At 44.6% G+C, this 25409-nt stretch overlaps 1 protein-coding gene across 4 annotated transcripts in view; it reads right to left on the bottom strand.

The window, feature by feature from the left end:
• Window positions 1-25409, bottom strand: part of NAV1 (neuron navigator 1) — a 300773-nt gene that overhangs the window by 88692 nt on the left and 186672 nt on the right. For all 4 annotated transcript variants that reach the window (XM_069971515.1, XM_069971517.1, XM_069971516.1 and 1 more), the window contains exons 18-20: window positions 16450-16628; window positions 15490-15652; window positions 15259-15409 (exon numbers count right to left, since the gene is read on the bottom strand). In XM_069971515.1, the coding sequence (XP_069827616.1) occupies window positions 15259-15409; window positions 15490-15652; window positions 16450-16628 (493 nt within the window). The remainder of the gene's footprint in view (window positions 1-15258; window positions 15410-15489; window positions 15653-16449; window positions 16629-25409) is intronic.

Genomic DNA, 25409 nt, shown 5'->3' with positions numbered 1-25409 from the left:
AGGGGTGCAGTTTTCTAAATTATGTCCCTTTAGGGGTGTTTTTTAGGTTTTGGAACCCCAGAGCCTCTGCCAACCTGAAGTGGTACGGTCAAAAATGACCAAATATAATGGAGGTGTTGAAATTCATTAGGCGCTTCCTTATATCTGAGGCTTCTGGTTGCGTCAAATAGCGCAATAGGGCCACATATGGGGTATTTCTATAAACTGCAGAAACGGAGCAATCAATAGTGGGGTGCATTTCTCTGCTAATAGGTTTATCATTATGAATATTGGATTACAATAAAATCTCTTGCTGGATGTGCTTTTGCAGAGTTTGGGGGGTGCAGTTTCTGAAATGGGATGCTTTGTGGGGCTTTCTAACATACAGTCCCCTCAAATACACTTTAAACTTGAACAGGTCCTTATAAATATCTGATTTTGAAATTTTACTGAAAATTTGGAAAATTGCTGCTAATGCTTTAAGCTTCCTATTGTCTAAAAAAAATGAAATATAGTTTAATAAAAGCCACCAACATAAAGTAGACATGTTGCTAATGCTATTTAATATATCATTTATGTGGCATAACCATTTTCTGTATAAGCAGAAAGGTTTAAAAGTTGGAAAAATGCATTTTTTCACAATTTTTCACGTTATTTTGGTGGTTTTCATAAAGACTCGTTATGAGTATCGACTCCATTTTACCAGAAATGTAAAGTACCATACGACATGAGAAAATAATCTCAGAATCAGCCGGATAGGTAGAAGCATCCGGAAGTTATTAATGATAAAGTAATAAAGTGACACAGGTCATATTCATAAAATTTGTCTTTGTCCTTAAGGCCATTTCAGGCTCTGTCCTTAAGGGGTTAATAAGACTTTATTTTCTTTGCAAATACAACCAATAAAAACAATAAGAATTAATAATTTTAAAACATTTGTCACATTCCAAAGATAAAAAGAACCACCTATCACATTGACAGTCAAGATAGCGCCCAGATCTGGAGCTACCCTACTGCCACCAATTTAACATATAATAACATTATTACCCCATAACCTACCCCTACCTACCCCACTTTGCCCACCCCCCATACAGAGTGAAGGGAAAGAAGAAGGGAAAAGAAGAAATAATAAAAAAAATATATATAAAAAAAATAATAATAATTAAAAGAACAAAATTAAGAAATAAGAAAATTTATAAATTGTAATTAACATGTATATCCATATGACTAATTAACATTCACAAAGCCAGCTTATAGAGTTTTCCTACTTTCCCACTTAATCCAAATCCTACAAAATCGAGCTAACGCTCTACTTGATTGTCTTTTTGCAAGGGATCATTCATATTTATAGACCCGATCTACTAAAAATACCCACTTCTGAAATGAGGGCGGTGCAGTTCCCATCCAATACTGAGAGATAATTACTTTGGCTAGCGCAGTAAGTTTGTTTATTATTCTACCATCTGCAGAGTCATTGGGGTATGCCCCCATCAATATCGGAAATGTTTCATCATCAATAGATATACCAAGAGTCTTAACTATGTAGTCTATTATTTTCCTCCAAAAAGCCTGAACAGATTGGCAGCTCCAAATTAAATTTAAAAAAATCTGCTTGCTCCTGCAGACATTTTGGGCACCGAGAGTCATCCCTACATTTAATCTGCGCCAGTCTCTGAGGGGACAGATATACTCTGTAAAGAATTTTTAACAAAATCAGCTGGTGAGAGGCACCAAAAGATAAAGATTTTAAATTACTTTTCATTGTCTCCCACTGGACTTCAGTTATATCTCCAATCCTGAGGGCCCATTTCTCCTTCATTTTTAAGAGATAAGCTCCTCTCCCGAACCAAAAACCTATAAATACCAGACAGTTCTTTCCTCCCCCTAGGCAACTTTTCAAAATAAACGAAAAAAAGGTGTGATTCAACGTGCCATTGACGCGTGCCCCCTGAACTTTTAAAAGCATCCAAAAGTTGTAAGTACCAAAAATACTGTGTATCTCCCACCTTGTAAAATCTTTTACAGTCATCAAAGCTAATTATATCTTCCACCACTACCAATTGACTTTTTTAAGAAATTTAGAAATTCAATAAATGCTACATTACCCCATAGTGATGAAAATTCAAAGTTTCCCGTACAGTTACAATTTTCTTTCAAGTGCTTCCAAATATTCCAATATTTACTAACCTGTGCTAGAATTTTAGATCCTCTGAACCCTGCATTCACACCAACCATAACATTATCATATCTCCAGTGACTATGCTCCATAATAAATTTTAGAACCGGAGAATTCTCATCCTTGTGCAAATCTTGTGCTCCTATAGCGAAATAATATATAAAAAAGTCTGGAAGTCCACACCCGCCTTCTTCCAATGGAGGAGTCCAGTTTCTATACCTTAGTCTGGGCTTATGGCCACCCCATGTAAAGAGATTCAATGTTACCATCAGTTTCTCAAATCATGACTTAGAGATCCAAATGGGAGCTGCGTACAGAAGGTACAAAACCTGGGGCAAAATAATCATTTTTATCAAGGCCATCCTATCGGCCATCGGGATAGCCAAATGAGACCTAAAACTAATCTTACTCTGAATCTTCTTACGTAACGGGGTTAAATTCAATTCCACAAAATCATTAACCTTACTTGAAATACGAACACCTAAATATTCCAGTGACCCCCCTGACTGAATAACCGAAATTTTCACTTCACCCAGTGAGGCATCCGGTTCGAGAGGGAGCAAAGCTTACTTGCTCCAATTCACCTCTAATCCTGACACCGCCCCAAAACTATCCACCAGGTCCATAACTTTACGGACTGCCCCCTTGCCACCCCTTACCAACAACAAAATGTTGTCCGCATATAACAATATTTTTTCCTCTTGGCCTTTCAGCCCAAACCCCAGCACTTGTGGGGAGGACCTAATAAGAGATGCAAGAGGTTCAATATAAAAAATAAAAAGAAGGGGGGAAAGGGGACAGCCCTGTCTCGTACCTCTCGAGGGAGAAAACCAATCAGAGTCCTCGTTATTGACCAACACCTTGACCAGAGGGAGGGAATACATCAACTTCACCCAAGAAAAAAAGTTAGCTCCTAATTCCATCTTTTCCAGTACCCTCCAGAGGAACCACTCCACCCTGTCGAACGCCTTTGGTCGGGGGCGGCACGTCATGACGTAGGACGCACACGACCTGGCTCTGCTCTCCTCCTACTCCCCTCTCCTCCTTTCCCTCCGGAGCAAGTTGCTGTAAGACGCCGGTAACCCGGCTATGGACTTCGGCTAACCCCGACGACTCCTGGGAGATGATGCGTCTGGACCTGGTCCGAGGTCCTACAGTGGCCAGTACTACCTGCCTGTTGATCCGGTGTTTGTCGGCGGGGCGAGTGGCCGAGCGTTGCAGTTGTGCCATGAACAGTTTTTCCCCTCCTCTGGGCATGGGGGGCGGCTTCGGTCTCCTGGAAGAACCTGTTGCTCCGTGGCAGGTTTGCTGCAGGCAGTTTGTTGAAAGGTCCTTCAGTGTCACATAAGCCTGGGACCCAATTAGAACATGGCTTGCTGGGGTCCTGAACTGTACTCTGAACGCAGCTCGCTGAAGGACTAGTGCTGCTTGCCAGTGGACCCAGCAACGTGCCGTGAGTAACTGGGCTGTATCAGCCATGAATTATTTTATCCGGATATCTCTCCAGTGTTGTCGGACGCTCTCCGGCGCTGACGGGGGGGGGGGGTCTTTGTGCTAGGCCCGGGTGTGTGGCAGGGCACGTGGTGGTTGGTGTGCCCTCTCCTGCCCTTCCGTCTGGGGGGCGCCACTCCCCTGCGCTCCTAATGCTGTGGCGACGGCCCTAACGCTGGTGGTCTGGGGTGTTTGGCGTTGAAGGGAGCTGGGAAGCACTGTGCTATATTCATTTTGTCTTCCCTCTATTGAACAGTGTATAGCAGGCTCCCCCTTGCACTTGTTGAAGCCCGTACTAGTCCTATGGAACCTAACAGGGTGAAGCGTGCTCCTCCATTCAGGATAGGAAGCCGGACTGATGTAAATATATGAATACCATAGGTACCCAATATGAATATAAATAGTAAATGGAAGCCTGCCTGCTTTTATGTTTTGTTCCTAAATGAACGTCTCTCTCTTCTTAGCTGTGACCCTTATCAGTGAGTTTGGGGTCGTGCATCTGAACAATTTATAGCTGTTTCCCTTGGCTGTATCTGCATAAGAAAAGTGGAAAGGGGGGGGGGGGCGGAGCTAGCTGCGGCCATGCACGGAAGTGTTTGACTAGAGCTCCAACTCTGCAGCTGAAAAACCGGTATTATCCTGCAGATATTCTGTGACCACCGACATCCAGTTTGTGTCTGGATACAACAATGAGCAAAACCCGGCAGTCCCAGCTTAAAGAATTCACTCGCAGGCACCCCACCAAGGCCCTTTCTGATCCGGCTCCTGAGCAGTAAGTACCGCGACACAGCGTTGTGAGCAGCCAGGAAGAGAGGGAAGATTATATTCCAGGGATCCACCATTATGATGTTCCCAGACTTCTCCGCTTCCCTACAGAAGACCCGGGCCACGTTCCTCAGTGTGAAGGCAAAGCTCCGGGAAAGACAGCTGCCATACTCAATGGCGTATCCGGCTAAGCTTCGGGTGGTATCTGAGGGGAAGATCCACTTTTTCACCTCACCCGCAGAAGTGGAGGACTGGCTGAATACCCTGGGACATCCCTCACACCACTGATCCCACTCGGAGGACATTGCGCAGCTCTGTCAGATGAGTATAGCCATGAGTATAGATGAGTATTGCTATACTCCTGTTAAGACTCCCCAATGAAGTGGCACCTATTCCTATCCTTGTGTCACCCTAGGACCTGGAGTTTGCGCATCCCGCGCTATGACACTGGCTGCCCCACTGCTTCCCATTGTTTAACCCTTCATGTCCCTTACCTTCTGTCTGTCCTGACCCCCTTTGTGTGTGACCTTCCCCGGTGTATCTGTCCGGTCCCCTGATTACCAGCCAGGGCTTCATATTCTTGGTCCTATCCATGGACGTTATGCCACCTGTGCCCAGATGACGGTGCAGCCTTAGACATTCCAGACGCTCTCTGTTCATATCCCGGACAGGCTGTATACTCTGCTATTTAGGTTGATAAGTGCTGGGACTCATATGTCTGTCTGATACACTCCAGGCTGTGTTTAGGTATGCCCTACTCTGGGGATGTCACTAAAGGGTGCCTCGAACATATATATGTATACATTGCAGTGTGCCCAACTTAAGTTTAGTTTGTTCTTTCACGTCTACATTTTATAATCCGGGTTATGTTTGGTTACGTCCTGACCTGAGTGCGCCACTAGAGGGCGCCTCGAAGCCATGTATGCATGCGCCACAATATACTTAGCTTAGGTTTAGCCTGTTTCCTTATCCCCCTTTTTTTCTTATATTCCAGGTTCTGCATAGTTCTGTCCTGCTCTGAGTGTGCCACTAGGTGGCGCCTGGAATCCATAAATGTGTGCATCATAGTATACTTAGCTTATGTTTAGCCTGTAGACTTGTACTTACATTGCATGTTTCATGTTTTACTCAGTAATGTTCTGCTCTGAGTGTGCCACTGGGAGGCGCCCTGATTTCATACATGTATGCACCACAGTATACCTAGCTTATGTTTAGCCTATGTCATTAGTGTCACGGCCGCGGCGGCGTCCCGTGTTCCGGGCCGCCACCGCGACCTCCTCCTGCCCCATGCAGCCGCCGGGGTCCTTGTGCAGGGACCCGGCGCTGCTGCTAGTTTGGCCCCTGGGGGTGCCTCACCTCTCCTCCGCCCGTCTCCGTCTGTGCCGGCCGGCGCGCGCGTCCCCGCCTCCTAGGGCGCGCGCGCGCCGGCTGTCTCAGATTTAAAGGGGCAGTGAGCTCCTAATTGGTCCACATGTCTATCACTTCCTATAAATTCCAGCCCTGCCCCACTACAGGTGTTGGAGCCTCTACATGCTTCCCATAGCGTTTGGCCCAGCCCCCTGTTGTTCCTGTTTCCTATCCGCTACCTGGTCCCAAGTCCTTGTTCCTGATACCTATCCGCTACCTGGTCCCAAGTCCTTGTTCCTGATACCTATCCGCTACCTGGTCCCTAGTCCTTGTTCCTGGTTCCTGCTCCCCTGTCACTCCATTGCTCCTGTGTTCAGCCTGTCACCTGCGGTTACGCCTACAGACCTCTGCCAGCACTATCTCCTGCCTACTGCTCCTGCCACGCCTCGCCTGCCGTCACTAGCAACCAAGCCAGGGGTAGCAACCTGGGGGTCGCCTGCCGCAGCAAGTCCATCCCGCCTTGCGGCGGGCTCTGGTGAAAACCAGCGGCCCCTTAGACTGACTGGTGAGGTCAGTGCTATCGCTGGTGACGGTCCAGTGGATCCACTACTCCAGGCGTTACAATTAGACTTACGCTGTATACCTTATGTCCAGGGGCGTAGCTAGGATTCATGGGGCCCCATAGCAAAAAACGGGGCCCCATCCTGTACGCTCCCCTACCCCCCCTCTCTCAAACACAGACAGTGACACACATATATACACTGTAATGTGATTACACTAGTGCTGATGTATATACCATGAGTAGACTGTACACAGGGAAATCATCTCAGTGTAATAAGAAATACTCAACCAGAAATAAAAGAAAATGCAGCAGATATTAGTGGTGGGTTCTTTTATTAGAGCCCAGCATTAATAGAAGCTGCTGCAGAACATCTTTGGGAGCAAACCTGTCAATCACTTGAGACACAACTGACACACACACACACACACACCAGTGTTACAGACATTGCTGACATACACACACTCACATACACACCAGTGTTACAGACATTGCATACATACACACACATATAGCCACAGATACATACACATACTAACATATACATATATACCTATAGATACATATGTACACACACTGACACACATACACAGCACTTACAGCTCCCAGGCTTCCCCCATCCTCCTCCTGTAGTCGGGGCTGATCTTCACATAGAAGTATTGAGGACCTTTGGGTCATGTGATCATAAGTTCCTTCATCCCTCTCCTGTGCGGTGCAGGACCTGGCAGGTCCTGCTCCTCTGTTCAGCCCGCTCCCCCGGCACTACAGTGAGGGGGCTGAACAGTACAGTGGCGGGTCCCTCTTCCTCTCTGGACCCCTGGGGGTACAGTGGTCGGATGTCAGTGTCAGTACCTACCATGAAGGAAGGGCAGGCTTCCTAGGGCCCCCTTCCTGCAGGGGCCCCATAGCAGTCGCCTTCCCTGCCTTCATGGTAGCTACGCCACTGCTTATGTCTTAGTTAGCTGTCTCCTGCTCTGAGTGTACCATTAGGAGACGCCCTGAGTACATAACTGTATGCAACATGGTATACTCAGTTTATGTTTGGATTGCTCCCGTAAGTGTGCATTGTATAATCTTTGTCTTACTTAGTTATGTCCTGTTCTGTGGGCGCCACTGGGAGACACATTGATTTCCTAACTGTAGGCACTACAGTATACTTAGCTTATATTCAGCATGTTTCTTAGGGCTTACATTGTGGGCTCCATGTTCTACTCAGTTAGGTTTTGCTCTGAGTGTGATATTAGGAAGTGCCTCAAAACTATAAATGTACGCACCACACTATGTATCGTTTGTGCTTAGCTTGTTCTTTTTAAGCTTACATTATGCGCTCCATGTCCTGTCTAGTCATGTCCGACTTTGAGTGTGCCACTAGAGGGCACCTTCAGAGGAAGACATAGATGGGTTTTTAACCACTATTCCGCTGTCAACCCTCACTGAGGAGCGACAGGCGATGCTGGAGTTGCCTCTGACTCTGGAGGAGCTGGAGGAGGCAATGCACGATTCAGCTAAAGGCAAGGCCTCGGGACCAGACGGGATCCCACTCGAGGCCTATGTTCAATGTAAAGACATCCTATTACCTCCATTGTTGGAGGTCCTCCGCTCCTCCTTTGATCAAGGTGTATTACCAGCCTCGTTCTATGCAGCAACCATCGTCTTAATTCTGAAACCTGATAAGCCACCGACCGAGTGCGGATCTTATAGACCGATTTCACTATTGAATTCGGACTATAAACTTCTAACTAAGATCCTAGCCAACCGTTTGAATAAAGTAATTACCTCCCTCATTCACACGGATCAGTCAGGGTTCTTACCCGGACGTAACACCTCGCACAATATCAGACGGGCCCAGTTGGTGGTGTAAAGGGGTGTGGGTCAGGGTGAGAAGCGGTTTTAAAGCGGCTTAATTTTGGACCTAATTTCATAGCCTGGGTGACATTGCTGTATAAACACCCGACTGCTTCAATTGCCCTGAATGGCCTCCAATTCCTTTCCCCTAGGACGTGGCACGAGACAGGGCTGCCCCCTGTCCCCTTTATTGTTCGTCCTCGCCATGGAGCCCCTGGCAACTTTACTGCGCTATGACCCTATTTATACTGGCATCCCATACGCGGGAGGGGAAGATAGGGTTGGGCTGTATGCGGATGACTTACTACTGTTTCTTTCTCGCCCGGACGCTTCCCTGCCCCGAGCTATCCACATTATCGACACATACGGAACGTACTCCGGTCTCAGCATGAATTGGTCCAAGTCATTCCTCCTGTACCTAGGCCCGCCCAGACAGAGACTATTGGGCACCAGTGTTGAGGGGTTGAAGGTGACAAACAAGTTTAAATATTTAGGAGTCTATATTACTAAATCGGCCTCTGACGTTATGTCCGGCAATGTCACCCCCCTGATCGGCCATTTTCGTGATAAATTTAAAGTATGGAGTTCCCTCCCGGTGTCTGTAGCGGGACAGATAAATCTCATTAAAATGGTGGTCCTCCCGAAATGCTCATACATTCTACAACACATATTCGTCCCCGTCCCCAAAGTGTTCTTCAAATCTCTCAACTCCGCTATCATTAGTTTTATATGGGGAGCATCCAGGTCCAAATTACAGATGGCCAAGTTGCAGCGGCCTAAGGATCAGGCAGGGATGGCATTGCCGGACTTGTACTTATATTACCTAGCGGGCCAGCTCGAATACATGGGACCCTGGGTTACACCGGACGCCCCGTTATTATCTGAAAGGCACAAGAAAAGTGGAAAGGAACCTACTCTATTTTTCTTTCTTTTTGTTTTAAGGTAATGTTAACCTGGGATATATTCACGCCGACTGGTCTCTGTTATTGGTGGCTTTGCTTGTGAGCCCTGTTTAAAACTCACAGATTTATTTCTATCTACAGTACAGATCATTGTTCGGCGAGAGAAGCTTTTCGGTATAATGTCTTCCAAGTCGACTACCAAGAAACTTAATGTCAGCAAAGATAAGTCAGCAAAAATAGACGAATTTATGAAATCTCCGGTGAATTATGCGAAGGCAGTTGGCTCTCCTTCGCCTTCACCAATGGCAGGCCCAGCTGGCTCTCGTCATGCTGTACTACAGGAAGAGAGGGGAGAGATGGAGATAGATGGAGGCGAATGTTAGGGCCACGGCGGCGTCCCGTGCTCCGGACCGCCGCCGCACCCTCTCTCCTGTACCTACAGCAGCCGGTGTCCGTAGGCAGGGACCCGGCGCTGCTGTTGCTTCGGCCCCGGGGGGCGCCTCACCTCACCGCGCTCCTGTCCGTCGCTGTGCCGGCCGGCGCGCGTGTCCCCGCCTCCTAGGGCGCGCGCGCGCCGGCTGTCTCAGATTTAAAGGGGCAGTGCGCTCCTAATTGGCCTGTATGTTAATCACTCCCCTATAAGTTCCAGCCCTGCCCCCTTCCAGGTGTTGGAGACTCTGCATGCTTCCCATAGCATTTGGCCCAGCTCCCTGTTGTTCCTGATTCCTGTCCGCTACCTGGTCCCTAGTCCTTGTTCCTGATTCCTGTCCGCTACCTGGTCCCCAGTCCTCGTTCCTGCTCCTCTGTTACCCTATTGCTCCTGTGTTCAGCCTGTCACCTGCGGTTACGCCTACAGACCTCTGCCAGCACCTTCTCCTGCCTACTGCTCCTGCCACGCCTCGCCTGCCGTAACTAGCAACCAAGCCAGGGGTAGCGACCTGGAGGTCGCCTGCCGCAGCAAGTCCATCCCGGCTTGCGGCGGGCTCTGGTGAAAACCAGCGGCCCCTTAGACTCCCTGGTGAGGTTAGTGCCATAGCTGGTGATGGTCCAGTGGATCCACTACTCCAGGCGTTACAGCGAAAAAGAGATGGATAAAAATTGGATACCATTTTGGCCGAGTTAAAGGTCTGTAGTAAATCTTTATCTGACTTATCGGCTAAAGAGGGCTCCCTTTCCTCTGATGTCAGCCTAATAAAGGACGATCTAAACAAAATTAGAGAGAAAGTTACAGTATTGGAAAAGTTGGTACCCAGTCTTGAAACAGAGGTTGCGGCCCTTAAGAAGTCAGTATTAGAGCAAGGGAAACAGCTGAAAGTTACTAACGACAAAATTATTGATTTGGACGACCGGTCAAGATGATCCAATGTAAGGATTCTTGGATTCCCTGAGGGAGTGGAATCTGGCGATGCAGTGAACTTTTGTTATAATTGGCTGATTGAACTTTTTGGGAAAGACACCTTCTCAAATCTATTTGGCCTTGAAAGAGCTCATAGGGTACCTTTAAAACCTCTCCCTCCTGGCTCTCCTCCAAGAGTTTTATTAATTAAAACAGTGTGTTCTAGTGACCGTGATGCAATATTGTGGCTGGCGAGAAATAAGGGTGATATTGTGTTTAATGGTGGGAAAGTTGTTTTCTTCCCTGATTTCTCTAAAGCGACACAGGATAAAAGACTCTCGTTCAGAGACATAAAAAGACGACTTCATCATGCTAACATCTCTTTTTCATTGCTTTTTCCTGCTAAGCTATGGGTGAACTATAATGATACAGTTCATTTTTTTTCAGCTCCTTCAGAGGCGCTGCGGTGGCTGGGTGGGGAGGGAATCAAGTGAATATAATATCCTGTATCATATGTTGGAGGTTTGGGGAGGGAGGGGGTCGGGCCAGAAGGAAGTGGAGTCCGAGTTTAGAAGAGGTTCAGTGGGCTAATGGTTTTGCCTAGGGAGCCAAGTGGAGGCTGGGGGGAGGGCGTGTGTGGGGTAGTTGGATGGGGGGTGGGTTGGGAGGGAGGGTTGTGCCCCATGCGGAGGAAGGTGCTTTGTGTATTTTTTTTTTCTGCTGTTTTATGAGATATGACTTACTCTAAACTTAAAAGTGCTATTCTGGAATGTGAGGGGGTTGGTTGGAAGGACTAAAAGATGTGCAATTTTTTATAGGATAAATAAATATCTCCCTGCTATTGTATGCTTAGCCGAGAACATTAACACGATTAAGAGACGCTGGGCTATATGTCAGTATCATACAATATATTCCAGTTTCTCTACTGGGGTTTCAATTTATATTCATAACAGAATTCCCTTTCAGAAACTGGAGTGTAAAATTGATCCCTCTGGCAGGTATATTTTTTTACATTGTGTTGTTTATGAAGTTACGGTCATCATCGCAGCTATTTATGTCCCACCCCATTCTCCCTCACAGTCTTAGTTAAGTTAGTTGAATTTGTATATGATAAGGCTATGTTCACACTACGTACGATTCCGGACGTAGTGCGAACCGCAAATATACGCACGTAGTTTTGAGGTTGATGCGTTCGCTTGAAAGTATACAATATACGGCCGCACAATGCACACTACGTATAAACTTACGGCCGGATCGTATACGCCGGCGTGAAAAATGAACACGACCATTGTTTGAGGACGGAAATGTTCCAACTCACGGCCGTGGATTTCAGTGCGGTCCAGTACGAAGTACTTATTTCAGCCAAATTGAACTTGATTTTTCAATTCAAAAGGTTCTGTGTGTTTTATTGGGCTGGGAGAAGATTTCCAAATAAATGACCTGTTTCAGATCGCTTCGAAACAAGCTGGGGAAGCATAACTGTACTACTGGCGTATGTTCGCGGTTCGCACGCATCCGGCCGCATGTCGATTTTTCCCACGGCCGTAGTTTCAGCCGCACATGTACGGCGGAGTAAGAACTACGGCCCGAATCGTACGTAGTGTGAACATAGCCTGAAGGTGAAGTGCCTCTGTTTGTGTTTGGGGATTTTAATTGTCCAATGGACAATTGCTTGAATTGGAGGGGTAGGATGTGGAAGGATTCTCTACATCCTACACCTCTTGCAAAGGTAATTGACGAGATGGCATGGCACGATGTGTGGAGGTGTTTACTCTCCTGTATTTTCCTGTTTCAGCTCCTCACATAATGCGGCCTCACGTATAGATTTGGCTTTCTGCAAGAATGTATCTATTGGATGGGTGAGCTCCATTAGATCCCAGAGCTCAGATCATCGTCTGATCATTCCCCCCTCTTGGTCTGTGTTAATCTTCCTGGAACTGGTGCTGGCCTGAGGAGAGAGTTTCACTTTAACCCTTATTGGCTGGCACTATTAAATTGTAAGCAAGTGATAAGAGAAGAAATTAATTTATTTTGGGTCCAAAATATAGGTTCTACTCATTTACATTTTGTATGGGACGCCTTAAAGACGTATTTGAGGGGTGTTTTGTTTAGAGAGGTTAAGAGAAAAAAAAGAGTTTGCGCTGGAGGAAGAGAAGTTCAAAAATGACTTGCATATTGCAGAGGGCCTGTTCTCTTCCGATCCGTCAGAGGAGAACGGTGTAAAGTTAAAACAGTTGCAAGATAGCTATGCAGAATTTTTGATTTCTAAAGCTCAGCAAAAATCCTTTTTTCACGGGCAGACCCGTTTCCTTGAGGGGGTAAGCCCGGGAAGTATTTGGCACATATAGTTAAAAATCAAGATTCTAAGAAGTGTGTAACCTCACTGGTCGATAGGCATGGGTTGCTTACGCACAAACCTGATAAGATTAGAGATATAGCCTTACATCATTTTCAGGAGGTATATAAGTCTGTTGACAAAAATGATGTTGGGAGGGTGAATGCATTGTTGGATGGCCTTGCTATGCCTAAAATGAATCCTGAACAAAAAGTTACTTTGAATAGGCCAATAACGATGGAAGACTTGGTTCGCTCTCTTAATAGTTTTCGGGGTCACTTCACGCCTGGTATAGATGGGCTTCCATTTGAAATATACAAAGAATTTCAGGATGTACTCCTCCCTAAATTGTTAGAGACTTTTAGGGACTCTTGCTTGGAGGGAGCTCTCCCCCGCTCTATGCGGGAGGCCTGTATAGTCCTTATAGGGAAGAAAAATAAAGATCTAACAAAAATTGATTCATACCGACCCATCTCTTTATTGAATACCGATTGTAAAATTCTGGCAAAAGTCCTTGCCCAAAGACTTGCTGAGGTGGCGCCGGAGGTGATTGGGGAGGAGCAGGCGGGTTTTGTCCCGGGTAGGTTTATTCAGGATAATATTTCTGGAGTATTTGCAAATTTACAGTTGGATAAGGATGTCCCCCGCTCCATCCTGTCCCTTGATGACACAAAAGAAGCAATATGCACCCCAGTATTAGGTTCCCCAGTATATTACACACCCCACCTCAGAGCAGCATACAGGCTGTGGCCAAGAGTTAGCACTCTACTGACTGACTGACTGACTGTGTATACAGCATTATACCACTACCCTTTCATCTGTAATTAAAACAAAAAAAGCTATCACCTGCATGGTTCCTCTAGTCCCCCAGCAAGTCCTCTGTGCAAGAGTAAAGTCATTTGCACTGGTTGCCAGGAGGAGAGAGTGGTCCCTTGTGGCTGGAGGCAGATACTGCCTGCAGCCACAAGAGATACTGTCACAGCGGGAGATTATGGTTCCCTGCTGTGTTAGTACACTGTTATTTATAAGCACTCATTAGTGCTTATAGCTAAAGGTTGTGGGGGAAGGGGGTCTTCCCGCAGTGGGGGCGGAGCTTCCCGGGACAAACCCAGGACATGGTTTTGCCGGGACTGGCTTCTCAAAATCAGGACAGTTTAAAACCGGGCAAAACCAGGACTGTTGGTAACTATGGGAATGTTGAGAGGTAAAAAAATCAAAATGGCTTTTGTTCTTATGGGATTAATAATAGAGATGGGCGAACCTCGAGCATGCCCGAGTCCATCCGAACCCGAACGTTCAGCCATTTGATTAGCGGTGGCTGCTGAAGTTGGATAAAGACCTAAGGCTATCTGGAAAACATGGATATAGTCATTGGCTGTATCCATGTTTTCTAGACAACTTTAGAGCTCTATCCAACTTCAGCAGCCACCGCTAAACAATCGGGTTCGGATGGACTTGAGTATGCTTGAGGTTTGCTCATCTCTAATTAATAACAAGCAAGTGTTATTATCATAGTGTAGTAAATGTTTTGATCTTGGACCGTGAAAAATCCTTTGATCTTATCAGAAGAGGATATATGGCATTAGTCTTCTGTATGCCAATAGAGTGGAGAATGTTGTGCAATGGTGAGCCATCCAACCACTCCTTTCTGTGGCTTACTAGAATCAGTGGGACCTGTGGGGAGCCAGTTGAGCCTCTTCTTGAATGCTTCCAGCCTGGGCAAGTGGCAAGCATGCTAACGCCTGTAGGAGTCATCACTGAAGGATATAGGGTGCGTTCACACCTACAGGATCTGCAGCAGATCTGCAGCAGATTTGATGCTGTGTTCAGTTATTTAAATGAAATCTGCTGCAGAAAATCAGCTGCAGATCCTGTAGGTGTGAACGCACCATTAAGAGATATTCTTTGAGTTAGGTAATAAACATGATGTTGGGTATATGCCTGCTCAATCAGAGATTAATTTGTAATTTTGTAACTGTTGGAAAAGACCATACATTTGCTATTTTGCAAAAGTAAAGTACAAGACAAGCCCTGTCACTGTTATTGGTTACTGGTTATTTTTTTTTTATTGGTAAAAATGGTAGGATGGTATAAAAAAGTTCAGTTGAAATATCCAATTTTGTTAAGTGGAGAGATTATAATAAGGTTTCTACATTCTCTTTGTCCTACAAATGCAAATCGCTTCAAACCTATGAGAGGTATATTTGTTTCAGAAACAACTTGCACATTATTATGGTGACACTTAGCTAAATTCTTTATCTGGAAAATATATGAAAGAAAAACACCAATATTGCTAGGTGGAATATTAAAAGGGTTACTCAGGATTAGAAAAAAATAAAGCTACTTTCTTGCAAAAACAGCACCACCCCTGTCTTCAGGTTGTGTGCGGTATTCCAGTTCAGCTCTGTTCACTTCAATGGAACGGAGATGCAAAACCTATATCATTAATCACTAGGACTAAAAAAATAAATTTTAAGATGCTTATTCCACAATATTGTCAGTATTTATTTCATATCACTCTACCTGTATCTGATGATGTAGAGATTCCTAAAGACTGTGGTATAGTTAATGCCAAAGAACGCCGTGGAGAAGCAGAAGGGGGATTGCTTGTGGGTCCTGAAGGAGGTACCACCTTCAAACGGTCATTTTCTGCCTTTAACAGGTCAACTTCAAGCTGAAGAGAAATAGGTACGCTAGAACATTGCTACATAAAACAAATTATAAAATTATCTGTTATTGTGTATGTTAATTTACCTGCATATTATGCATGGTCTCTCTAAGCTGTTCCAGTTGGTGGGCAGAATTAAGTGCTTCCAGGCGAATGTCAGTTAGCTTCATCTCCTTCTCCCATAATTCTGAACGTAACTCAGATACCTCTCTCTTTTCTGGTTCTTCCCCTTCTTGAGTTTCAAATATACTAGATAACCAAGGAAGAGTTAAATTTCAAATAATGTTGTATTTTCTTTGTACCCGTACCCTCTGAATTACAATGATGCAAGTACATTGATGCTATATAAATTATAAAATGTTTATTATTTACATGAATATACCTTGCACAGTAATTTTTAATAAACCCTTTAACTAGAGACTAGTGGCTTGAACATATAGCAAAATATATGTTAACCGTATCTAAGTGCCCTATTACACGGGGTGATTATCACGAGAAAAATCGTTATATCATTCGAATGTTAACTAAAATCGTTCTGTTTAATTGCTGGAATGGATCGAAAAACCGCTTGTGTGTCGTTGATCGTTGATGTAGATCTGAACCTAAAATAATTGTTAATTTTTCACTAATCGTTCGCTGTAATTCCACATTCGTTCGCACAAGTCCCGCATTTGTTCACTAATCGTTCAATGTACTGTAATTGCACATTGTTCATTGTTTTGCTGGGGATAAACGATCATAGTAACAATAGAAATAACGATCGTAGTAACGATCGTAACTAGCGACCATCTTTCTGTGTAATATGGTGAACGATTTCAGGTTAACGATAAACAATCTCGTTTGCGATCGTTTGCGTTAATCATTAAAAATGGCTCCGTGTAATAGGACCATAAGATTGGATGCTAAGAGCAACTACAACAGTTTTGAGGACAAGCCCCTTAATCCATTGTACTGTTGAAGATTGTATGGTTCATTAATGCCTCTAAAATGTTTATTCACTATTCTTATATATTTTTTTTTAAATAAATATATTTTACGATACGTACACAGAGGATGAAGGAGAGGAATGCAAAGAAGTTGTCTCTGGACCTGGTGGTCTATGATGTTGTTTTGGTGATGTTGGTGCAGACGAGTCAGGAGTTGCCATTTCTTCAATGTCAGAGTATGAGGTAGCCGACTTGGGTCCTTTTTTCATACTGAATGCTTTATTAAATGAGCTGCGCAGCTATAATTAACAACATGATAATAATTAATTATTATTAATGTTAAAATAAATTAAATGAATAAAAAAGTGTAAAAAATTATACAATGTTATTGATCCTGCATAGTGAACACTATAAACATAAATTAAAAAAATGCTAGAATTGTGTTTGTTTTTGTTACCTTACATGTCACAAAAATGGAATTAAAAACAGTCAAAAAGTCCCATCCACCCAAAATAGTACCAATATAAAGTACAGATGGAAAAGTTATAGTGGTCCGCAATGTATTTTTATTAAATTGGGTATCATTGCAATTTTATTGACCCACATAACAGAGTTAATGTGTCATTTTACCGTGCACTTTATATGATATAAAAAGTACATCTATGGGTGAAATTAGTATTAGTAACAATCCTATGTTCAAACTTGCATAAAACAGGAAATCTGTAAGATCTTCCATAATGTCAGTCACATGATTAGTCACATGACTGACATCATGCTGGTCCTCTATCTTTGTGGATAGGTTTGAACATTGGTGGTTGTCCGGCAAGTAAAAAATGGCTCAAGCTTTCTGTGTGCCGTATATAATAGGGATGGTCCGAACCAAGTTCGGTTCGGGTTCTTACGAACCCGAACCCTCGGTAATGATTCCCGCTGTCTGCCTGCTCCGTGGAGCGGGCGGATCCAGCGGGAGGACCGCCTGGAAAACTGGGATACAGCCATAGCCATAGGCTGTATCCCAGTTTTCCAGGCATTACTCCCGCTGTATCCGCCCGCTCCACGGAGTGGGCAGACAGCGGTAATCTGCTGCAGAGCGTTCGGCAGGTTCGGACCATCCCTAGTATATAACATTCTATATCACTGCCAATGTACTGATGTGCTCCCAAAAATATACATCAAAATCACTGCCAATTGGGGAGACTCTAAAACTTAACCTTTAATGTACTCAAAAGTATAAAAAAAAACATGATACCATAACCATCATTTACATGCCAGCCCATAGGGTTGGTATACAAAACACATTGCCAATATGCCACTGGATCAGCTGTGAGACACTTTGGATGGGGGTCCCTTTGCCTAACCATGTGGAGGAGGGAAAGGTCAGGAGGTAAATGAGCAAGTTGGAGTGGGCAGGTGAGGGGGCTGCTAAGAGGACAAGCCTGTTACACCCTATCCTGGATCCTTAAACTAGCCTGCCCTAGGCAGAGTATGCGTCCTGATAAGGACTGCCCCGCACTGGATCCTTTCCCTGCTGGGGATAGGCTAACTGTCTCACTCAGGGGGACCTTGTCTAACTATTTAGCTAATGACTCCCTTTTGGTATTTCTTTAACCCCTTAAGGTCAAAGCCAATTTTCGTTTTTGCACTTTTGCTAAACCAATTGTAATTTGCAATGACAGGCATTATTTTTCCATAAAATATGCTGCGAAACCGAAAAAATTAATTTGCGCTGTCAAATTGAAAAAAAAAGGAATTCGTTTTTATTTCGAAGAGTTTTGCATTTACGCTGTTCGCCCTATGGTAAAACTGACTTGTTATGCATGTTCCCCAAGTCGTTTGCAACGATATGTAACATGTATAACTTTTATATTATCTGTTGTTAACATTGTTAACAAATATATGTTTCTTAAAATCGCTCTATTCCCATGCTTATAGCGCTTTTATTCTTGGGTCTATGGGGTAGGATGAGGTGTCATTTTTTGCGCCATGACATGTACTTTCTATCGGTACCTTGATTGTGCATATGCAACTTTTTGATCGCTTTTTATGAAATTTTTTCTGGATTTGATGCGACCAAAAATGAGAAAATTTTGCACTTTGGAATTTTTTTGTGCTGATGCCGTTTACCGTGCGAGATCGGGAATGGGATTAATTAAAAGTTCGGGCAATTATGCGCGTGGCGATACCAAATATGTTTGTTTATTTGTTTATTTATATTTGTAAAATGGGAAAAGGGGGGTGATTTGGACTTTTATTAGTGGAGGGGATTTTTTATTAATAAAAAAACATTTTTACTTTTTTTTTTTACTGTAACTAGAAGTCCCCCTGGGGGACTTGTATATAGACAGCACTGATCTCTCATAGAGATCAATGCTGTGTATATACACAGCAAAGATCGATTACATCGGTCATAGATTGCTTTGGCCTGCTGCAGGCCACAGCAAACTGTTGCCGAGCCGGGATCAGCGTCATTGCGACGCTGAGGCCCGGCACGGGCAGAAGAACGGAGCGTCGGCTAATTAAGCCTCTAAATGCAGCTGTGAAACCTGACAGCTGCATTTAGAGGCTTTACGCCGCAAGTCCCTGGTGTCTAGTGGGACGGATCTCCCCCCCGTGATGTGATCGCTAGACACCAGGGACTTGCGGCGTAAAACCTCTAAATGCAGCTGTCAGGTTTCACAGCTGCATTTAGAGGCTTAATTAGCCGACGCGGCAACGGGACCCGCGCCGGCTAATAGAGGCACTGCCCAGCTGCACATATCAGCCGGGATCAGCGCCGTTCAGAGCGGGGTCCCGGCGGGACCCCTCTCTGAACACCCCCCGCGGCACCATGACGTATCAGATACGTCATGGGTCGCTAAGAGGTTAAAAAATATACAATGATAACATGATATCAATGTAAAGAAGAAGACAGAGTACGCCAATCACTCATAGGGTACAGTCAGACATAATGTACTATCAGTCTGGAGAAACAACAAGGTATTCATTGTCAGATAATGGTTTGTACTTATTGACACTGGTATGCATTAGATAATCAAAGAAAGAAGGCAGACAGTCTTAAGGCCCTATTCCACCAACAGATCTGACGACAGATTATCTGCCAAAGATTTGAAGCCAAACCCAGGAGTGGATTTGAAAAGAGTAGAGCTCTCAGGCTTTCCTTTATGACCTGTTCTCTGATTATAGTCTGTTCCTGGGTTTGGCTTCAAATCTTTGGCAGATAATCTGTCGTCAGATCTGTTGGTGGAATAGGGCCTTTATTTTCTACCTGCCTTTGTAATACATGATAAAGCCTTATGTCATCCAACTTGGAAAAAAACGCAGACAAAAGTATCATTAATTCTCATCATTAGTTGTACAGCAGATAGGTCTCCATAAATGATAAAGCCCTGCTTCAGTCAACTTGGAAATAAATAGAGATGAGCGAATTTAGAATAGTAATGAAGCAAAGTGCTTTGTTATCTCTGCAATCTGCATACTAGCCTGCCGCCGCAATCCGCTTACTCGCCTGCTGCCGTTCAACACAGTGCCGTTTCGTGCTGCTCCGCCCTGGGTGCTGGGAAAAGTTGGATCCAGTCCTGGGAAAATTCTCCCAGTTTACCAGGACTAGATCTAGGTTTTTCCAGCACCCAGGGAAGAGCCACATGGAGAGATGTATTAGGACCTATCTGCTGTCCTACTAATGATGAGTATTAATGATACCTTTGTCTGACAATTATTTCCAAGTTGGATGACACGAATGACATGAAGTCTTTATCATGTATTACAAAGAGAGGTAGAATATAAGACAGTGTCTGCCTTCTTTCTTTAATTATCTGCTGCATACCAGCATCAATAAGTACAAACCATTATCTGACTATGAATACCTTGTTGTTTCTCCTGACTGACAGTAAAATATGTCTGGTTGGCGCTCTCTGTCTTTTAATTATAGTGCTTGAAAAGCACTATATTGTAATCAGTATTCTTCCGTTTCCGTTTCTTTTTCTTCTTCCAGCCATTTTTCTGCGCTTAATACAGCCCAAACCACTTTGCGCACAGACTCCATCCAAACTGCGCTTCGTGCGCTATCTATTTTTCTTTTCGATTGGATTTGTCGTTTTTAAGAAATTTACGTTTAAAGACCCCTAATATCCCATAGAAAATAATTGCCCATTGGAAATAATGGCCACACTCTAACCGCTAACAGAAAATCACAGCACATATGCAAATAGCTGAAATATAGCAGCCAATAGGAACTCTAAGGTCTTGTCAGGCAATGTCTCACAACATCCATAGTCACATGTCCACTATTGGCCAATAGAAGATGTAATATATGGAAGGTCCTTAAAGGGGTAGTGCGGCGGTAAAGAAATATTCACAGAATAACACACATTACAAAGTTATACAACTTTGTAATGTATGTTATGTCTGTGAATGGCCCCCTTCCTCGTGTCGCACCACCCCCACCCGTGTACCCGGAAGTGTGGTGCGCTATACATACCTGTCACGTGCCGACCCCGTCTCCGACCTTCAGTCAGTGACGTCTTCTTCGGACAGCCGGCGAACAGCTCCGACTGCCCCGAATGCCGGCCGCCCTCTGCAGCGTCATCCGATGCTCAGCCGCGATTGGCTGAGCATAACTGTGCTCAGCTAATCGTGGCTGAGCGGCTGATGTCGCGGCTCTTAAATAAACGGTGCCCAAGCGGCTCTTAAAGGGACAGTACACAAGCCGCTCTTAAAGAGACGGTACCCAAGTCGCTCTTAAAGGGACGGTACCCAAGCCGCTCTTAAAGAGACCGTACAAAAGCTGCACTTAAAGGGACAGTACCTAAGCCGCTCTTAAAGGGACGGTACCTAAGCCGCTCTTAAAGGGACCGTACCCAAGCCGCTCGTAAAGGGACGGTACCCAATCCGCTCTTAAAGGGACTGTACCCAAGTTGCTGTGTAAGGGGAATTATATAAGTCGCTCTTACAGGGACGGTACCCAAGTCGCTCTTAAAAGGACGGTACCCAAGTCGCTCTTAAAGGGACGGTACCCAAGTCGTTCTTAAAGGGACCCAAGTCGCTCTAAATGGGTCCCTTTAAGAGCGACCTGAGTCCCTTTAAGAGCTAAATATGTCCCTTTAACCCCTTGCCTCTAAAGCCTGTTTTGGCCTTAATGACCAAGCCCATTTTTCAAAATCTGACCTGTCTCAATTTATGCGCTTATAGCTCAGTGATGCTTTAACATATGCTAGCGATTCTAAGATAGTTTTTTCGTCACATATGGCACTTTATATTATTGGCAAAATTTGGTCAATACTTTGTGTATTTTTTGTGAAAAACATCAAAATATCATGAAAAATTTGAAAAATTTGCATTTTATGAACTTCTAAAAAAAAAGGTAATTTGGTAAACATATTTTACTTTTTTAGGGTGCCTTCACACCTACCGTATCGCTACAGAAAATCAGCTGCAGATCCGCAGCAGATTTAACTAAATGAATGAACACAGCATCAAATCCGCAGCGGATTTGACAGTGCGTATTTAATGCTGTGTTCATTCATTTAGTTAAATCTGCTGCGGATCTGCTGCGGATCCGCAGCAGATTTTCTACTGCGATACGGCAGGTGTGAAGGCACCCTTAGGGTGTTATTGGGCTTAGAAATTTATTAGCAAATTATCCCATTTTTGTGAAAGCTTCTAAAACTGTTTTTTTTAGGGACCAGTTCTTTTTTTTAAGTGGATTTAGGAGGCTTGTATACTGGAAAGCCCCATAAGTGACCCCATTTTGGAAACTACACACCTTAAAGAATTAATCTAGGGGTATAATGAGCATTTTGACACTACAGGGGCTTGAGGAAAGTATTCACCATTAGGCCGTAAAAAATTGGAAAATTAAATTTTCCAATAATGTATACGTTTAGATTAAAGTTTCTCATTTTCAAAAGGAACATGAGAAAAAAAGCACTGCAAATTTTGTAACGCAGGTTCTCCTGAGTATAATGGTACCCCATATGTGGGCGCAAACCACTGTATGGGCACACAGGAGGGCTCAGAAGGGAAGGAGCGCCTATTAGCTTTTTTAATGCAGATTTTGCTGAAGAAGTTTCTGAGCACCAGGTGCGTTTGCAGTGCCCCTATAGTGCCAGCAGAGTAAAACCCCCTCATAAGTCACCCCATTTTCGAAAGTACACCCCTCAAAGAATTCATCTTGGGGTAGGATGAGTATTTTGACACCACAGGTATTAGAGAAAAGTATTCAAAATTAGACAGTAAAAATGAAAAACCCCAATTTTTCCAATAATATGTTCGTTTACTTTTAAATTTCTCAATTTCACGAGAAACAGGAGAAAAAAAATTAACCCAATATATGCAACGCAGGTTCTCCTGAGTAGAACGGTACCCCATATGTGGGCATAATCCACTGTATGGGCACACAGCGAGGCTCAGAACGGAAGGAGCGCCAATTAGCATTTTCAGTGCTGATTTTGCTGAAGAAGTTTCTGAGCACCAGGTGCGTTTGCAGAGCCCCTGTAGTGTCAGCAAAATGAAACCCCCCCAAAATTCATCCCATTTTAGAAAGTAAACCCCTCAAAGAATACATATTGGGGTGTGGTGACCATTTTGACCCCACAGGTATTAGAGGAAAGTATTCAAAAGAAGACAGTAAAAATGAAAAAAATTAATTTTTCCAATAATATGTTTGTTTAGTTTGAAATTTCTCAATTTCACGAGGAACAGGGGAGTAAACTCACCACAATGTATGTAACGCAGGTTATCCTGAGTAGAATGGTACCCTATAAGTGGGCATAAACCACTGTGTGGGCACACAGCGTGGCTCAGAAGGGAAGGAGCGCCAATTAGCATTTCCAGTTCAGATTTTGCTGAAGAAGTTTCTGAGCGCCAGGTGCGTTTGCAGTGCCCCTGTAGTGTCAGCAGAAAAACCCCCCTCCAAAAGTCACCCCATTTAGGAAAGTGCACCCCTCAAAGAATAGATCTTGGGGTGTGGTGACCATTTTGACCCCACAGGTATTAGAGGAAAGTATTCAAAAGAAGACAGTAAAAATGAAAAAATTAAATTTTTCCAATAACATGTTTGTTTAGTTTGAAATTTCTCAATTTCACGAGGAACAGGGGAGACAACTCACTCCAATATATGTAACGCAGGTTCTCCTGAGTAGAACAATACCCCATACATGGGTATAAACCACTGTGTGGGCACACAGCGGGCCTCGGAAGGAAGGGAGCGCCAATTAGCATTTTCAGTGCATGATTTTTCTGAAGAAGTTTCTGAGCACCAGGTGCATTTGCAAAGCCCCTATAGTGCCAGCAGAATAGAACTTCCCCAAATGTCACCCCATTTTGGAAAGTGGACCCCTCAAAAAATTCATCTTCGGGTTTGGTGACCATTTTGACCCCACAGGTATTAGAGGAAAGTATTCAAAAGAAGACAGTAAAAATGAAAAAATAGAATTTTTCCAATAACATGTTTGTTTAGTTTGAAATTTCTCATTTTCTCGAGGAACAGGGGAGAAAACTCACCCCAAAATATGTAACGCAGGTACTCCTGAGTAGAACGGTACCCCATATGTGGGAATAAACCACTGTGTGGGCACACAGCGGGCCTCAGAAGGAAGGGAGCGCCAATTAGCATTTTCAGTGCATGATTTTTCTGAAGAAATTTCTGAGAGCCAGGTGTGTTTGCAGTGCCCCTGTAATGTCTACAGAATAGAACCCCCCCAAAAGTCACCCCATTTTGGAAAGTACACCCCTCAAGGAATTCATCTTGGGGTGTGGTGACCATTTTGATCCCATAGGTATTGGAGGAAAGAATTCAAAACTAGACCGTAAAAATAAAAAAAAATAGAATTTTTTCAATAACATGTTTGTTTGGTTTGAAATTTCCCAATTTCACTAGGAACAGGGGAGAAAAAGCACCCCGACATTTGTAACGGAGGTTCTCCTGAGTACAATGGTACCCCATATGTGGGCATAAACCACTGTATGGACACACAGCAGGGCTCAGAAGAGAAGGAGTGTCATTTCAGTTACAGGCAATATGTGGGTGTTTATTGGTTATCTGGGGTGGTAATGGACAATCTCGGGGTGTTTACTGGCTATCTGAGGTGGCAACAGGCAATCTGGTGGGGTTATGGGCAATCTGGGGTGGTTACGAGCAGTCTGTGCCAATCTAGGGTGGTTTCGGTCAATCTGGGGTGGTCACGGGCAATCTGGGGTGGTTAAGGGGCAATCTGGGGGTGTTTACTGGCTATCTAGGGGGGGTTACTGGCTATCTGGGGTGGTGATGGGCAATCTGGGGGTGTTCACTGACTATCTGGGGTTGCAACGGGCAATCTGGGGTGGTGACGGGAAATCTGGGGTGGTGACGGGCAATCTGGGCTGGTTGCGAGCAATCTGGGGTGGTTGCGAGCAATCTGGGGTGGTTACAGGCAATTTGGGGTAGTTACAGACAGTCTGTGGCAATCTGGGGTGGTTACAGGCAATCTGTGGTGGTTACGGGCTGTCTGGAATGGTTATGGGCTATCTGGGGGGGGATACGGGCAATCTGGGGAGATTACGGGCAATCTGGGGAGATTATGGGCAATCTGGGGAGATTACGGGCAATCTAGGGTAGTGACAGGCAATCTGTGGTAGTGTCGGGCAATCTGGGGTGGTGACGGGCAATCTGGGGTGGTGACGGGCAATCTGGGGTGGTTATGGGCTGTCTGGGATGGTTATGGGCTGTCTGGGATGGTTATGGGCTATCTGGGGTGGATACGGGCAATCTGGGGTGGATACGGGCAATCTGGGGTGGATACGGGCAATCTGGGGAGATTACAAGCAATCTGGGGTGGTTAACGACAATCTGGGGTGGTTACGGGCAATCTGGGGTGGTAATGGGCAATCTGGGGTGGTTACAGGTAATCTGGGGTGGTTACAGGTAATCTGGGGTAGTTACAAGTAATCCAGGGTGGTTACGGGTAATCCAGGGCACTTGACTTCGGGGACAGGCGTAAAAAAGTGCTGGCACCATTTGGAACAAGCGATCAGTGGTATATAGTATATACCGCTGATCACTTGTACTGGGACCACACCGGGTGGTCACCGATCATTGCCCCATG

Source organism: Dendropsophus ebraccatus, chromosome 5 (assembly GCF_027789765.1).
Source record: "Dendropsophus ebraccatus isolate aDenEbr1 chromosome 5, aDenEbr1.pat, whole genome shotgun sequence".
NCBI classification, from domain to species: domain Eukaryota; kingdom Metazoa; phylum Chordata; class Amphibia; order Anura; family Hylidae; genus Dendropsophus; species Dendropsophus ebraccatus.
This window is presented reverse-complemented; position numbering and strand designations above follow the sequence as displayed.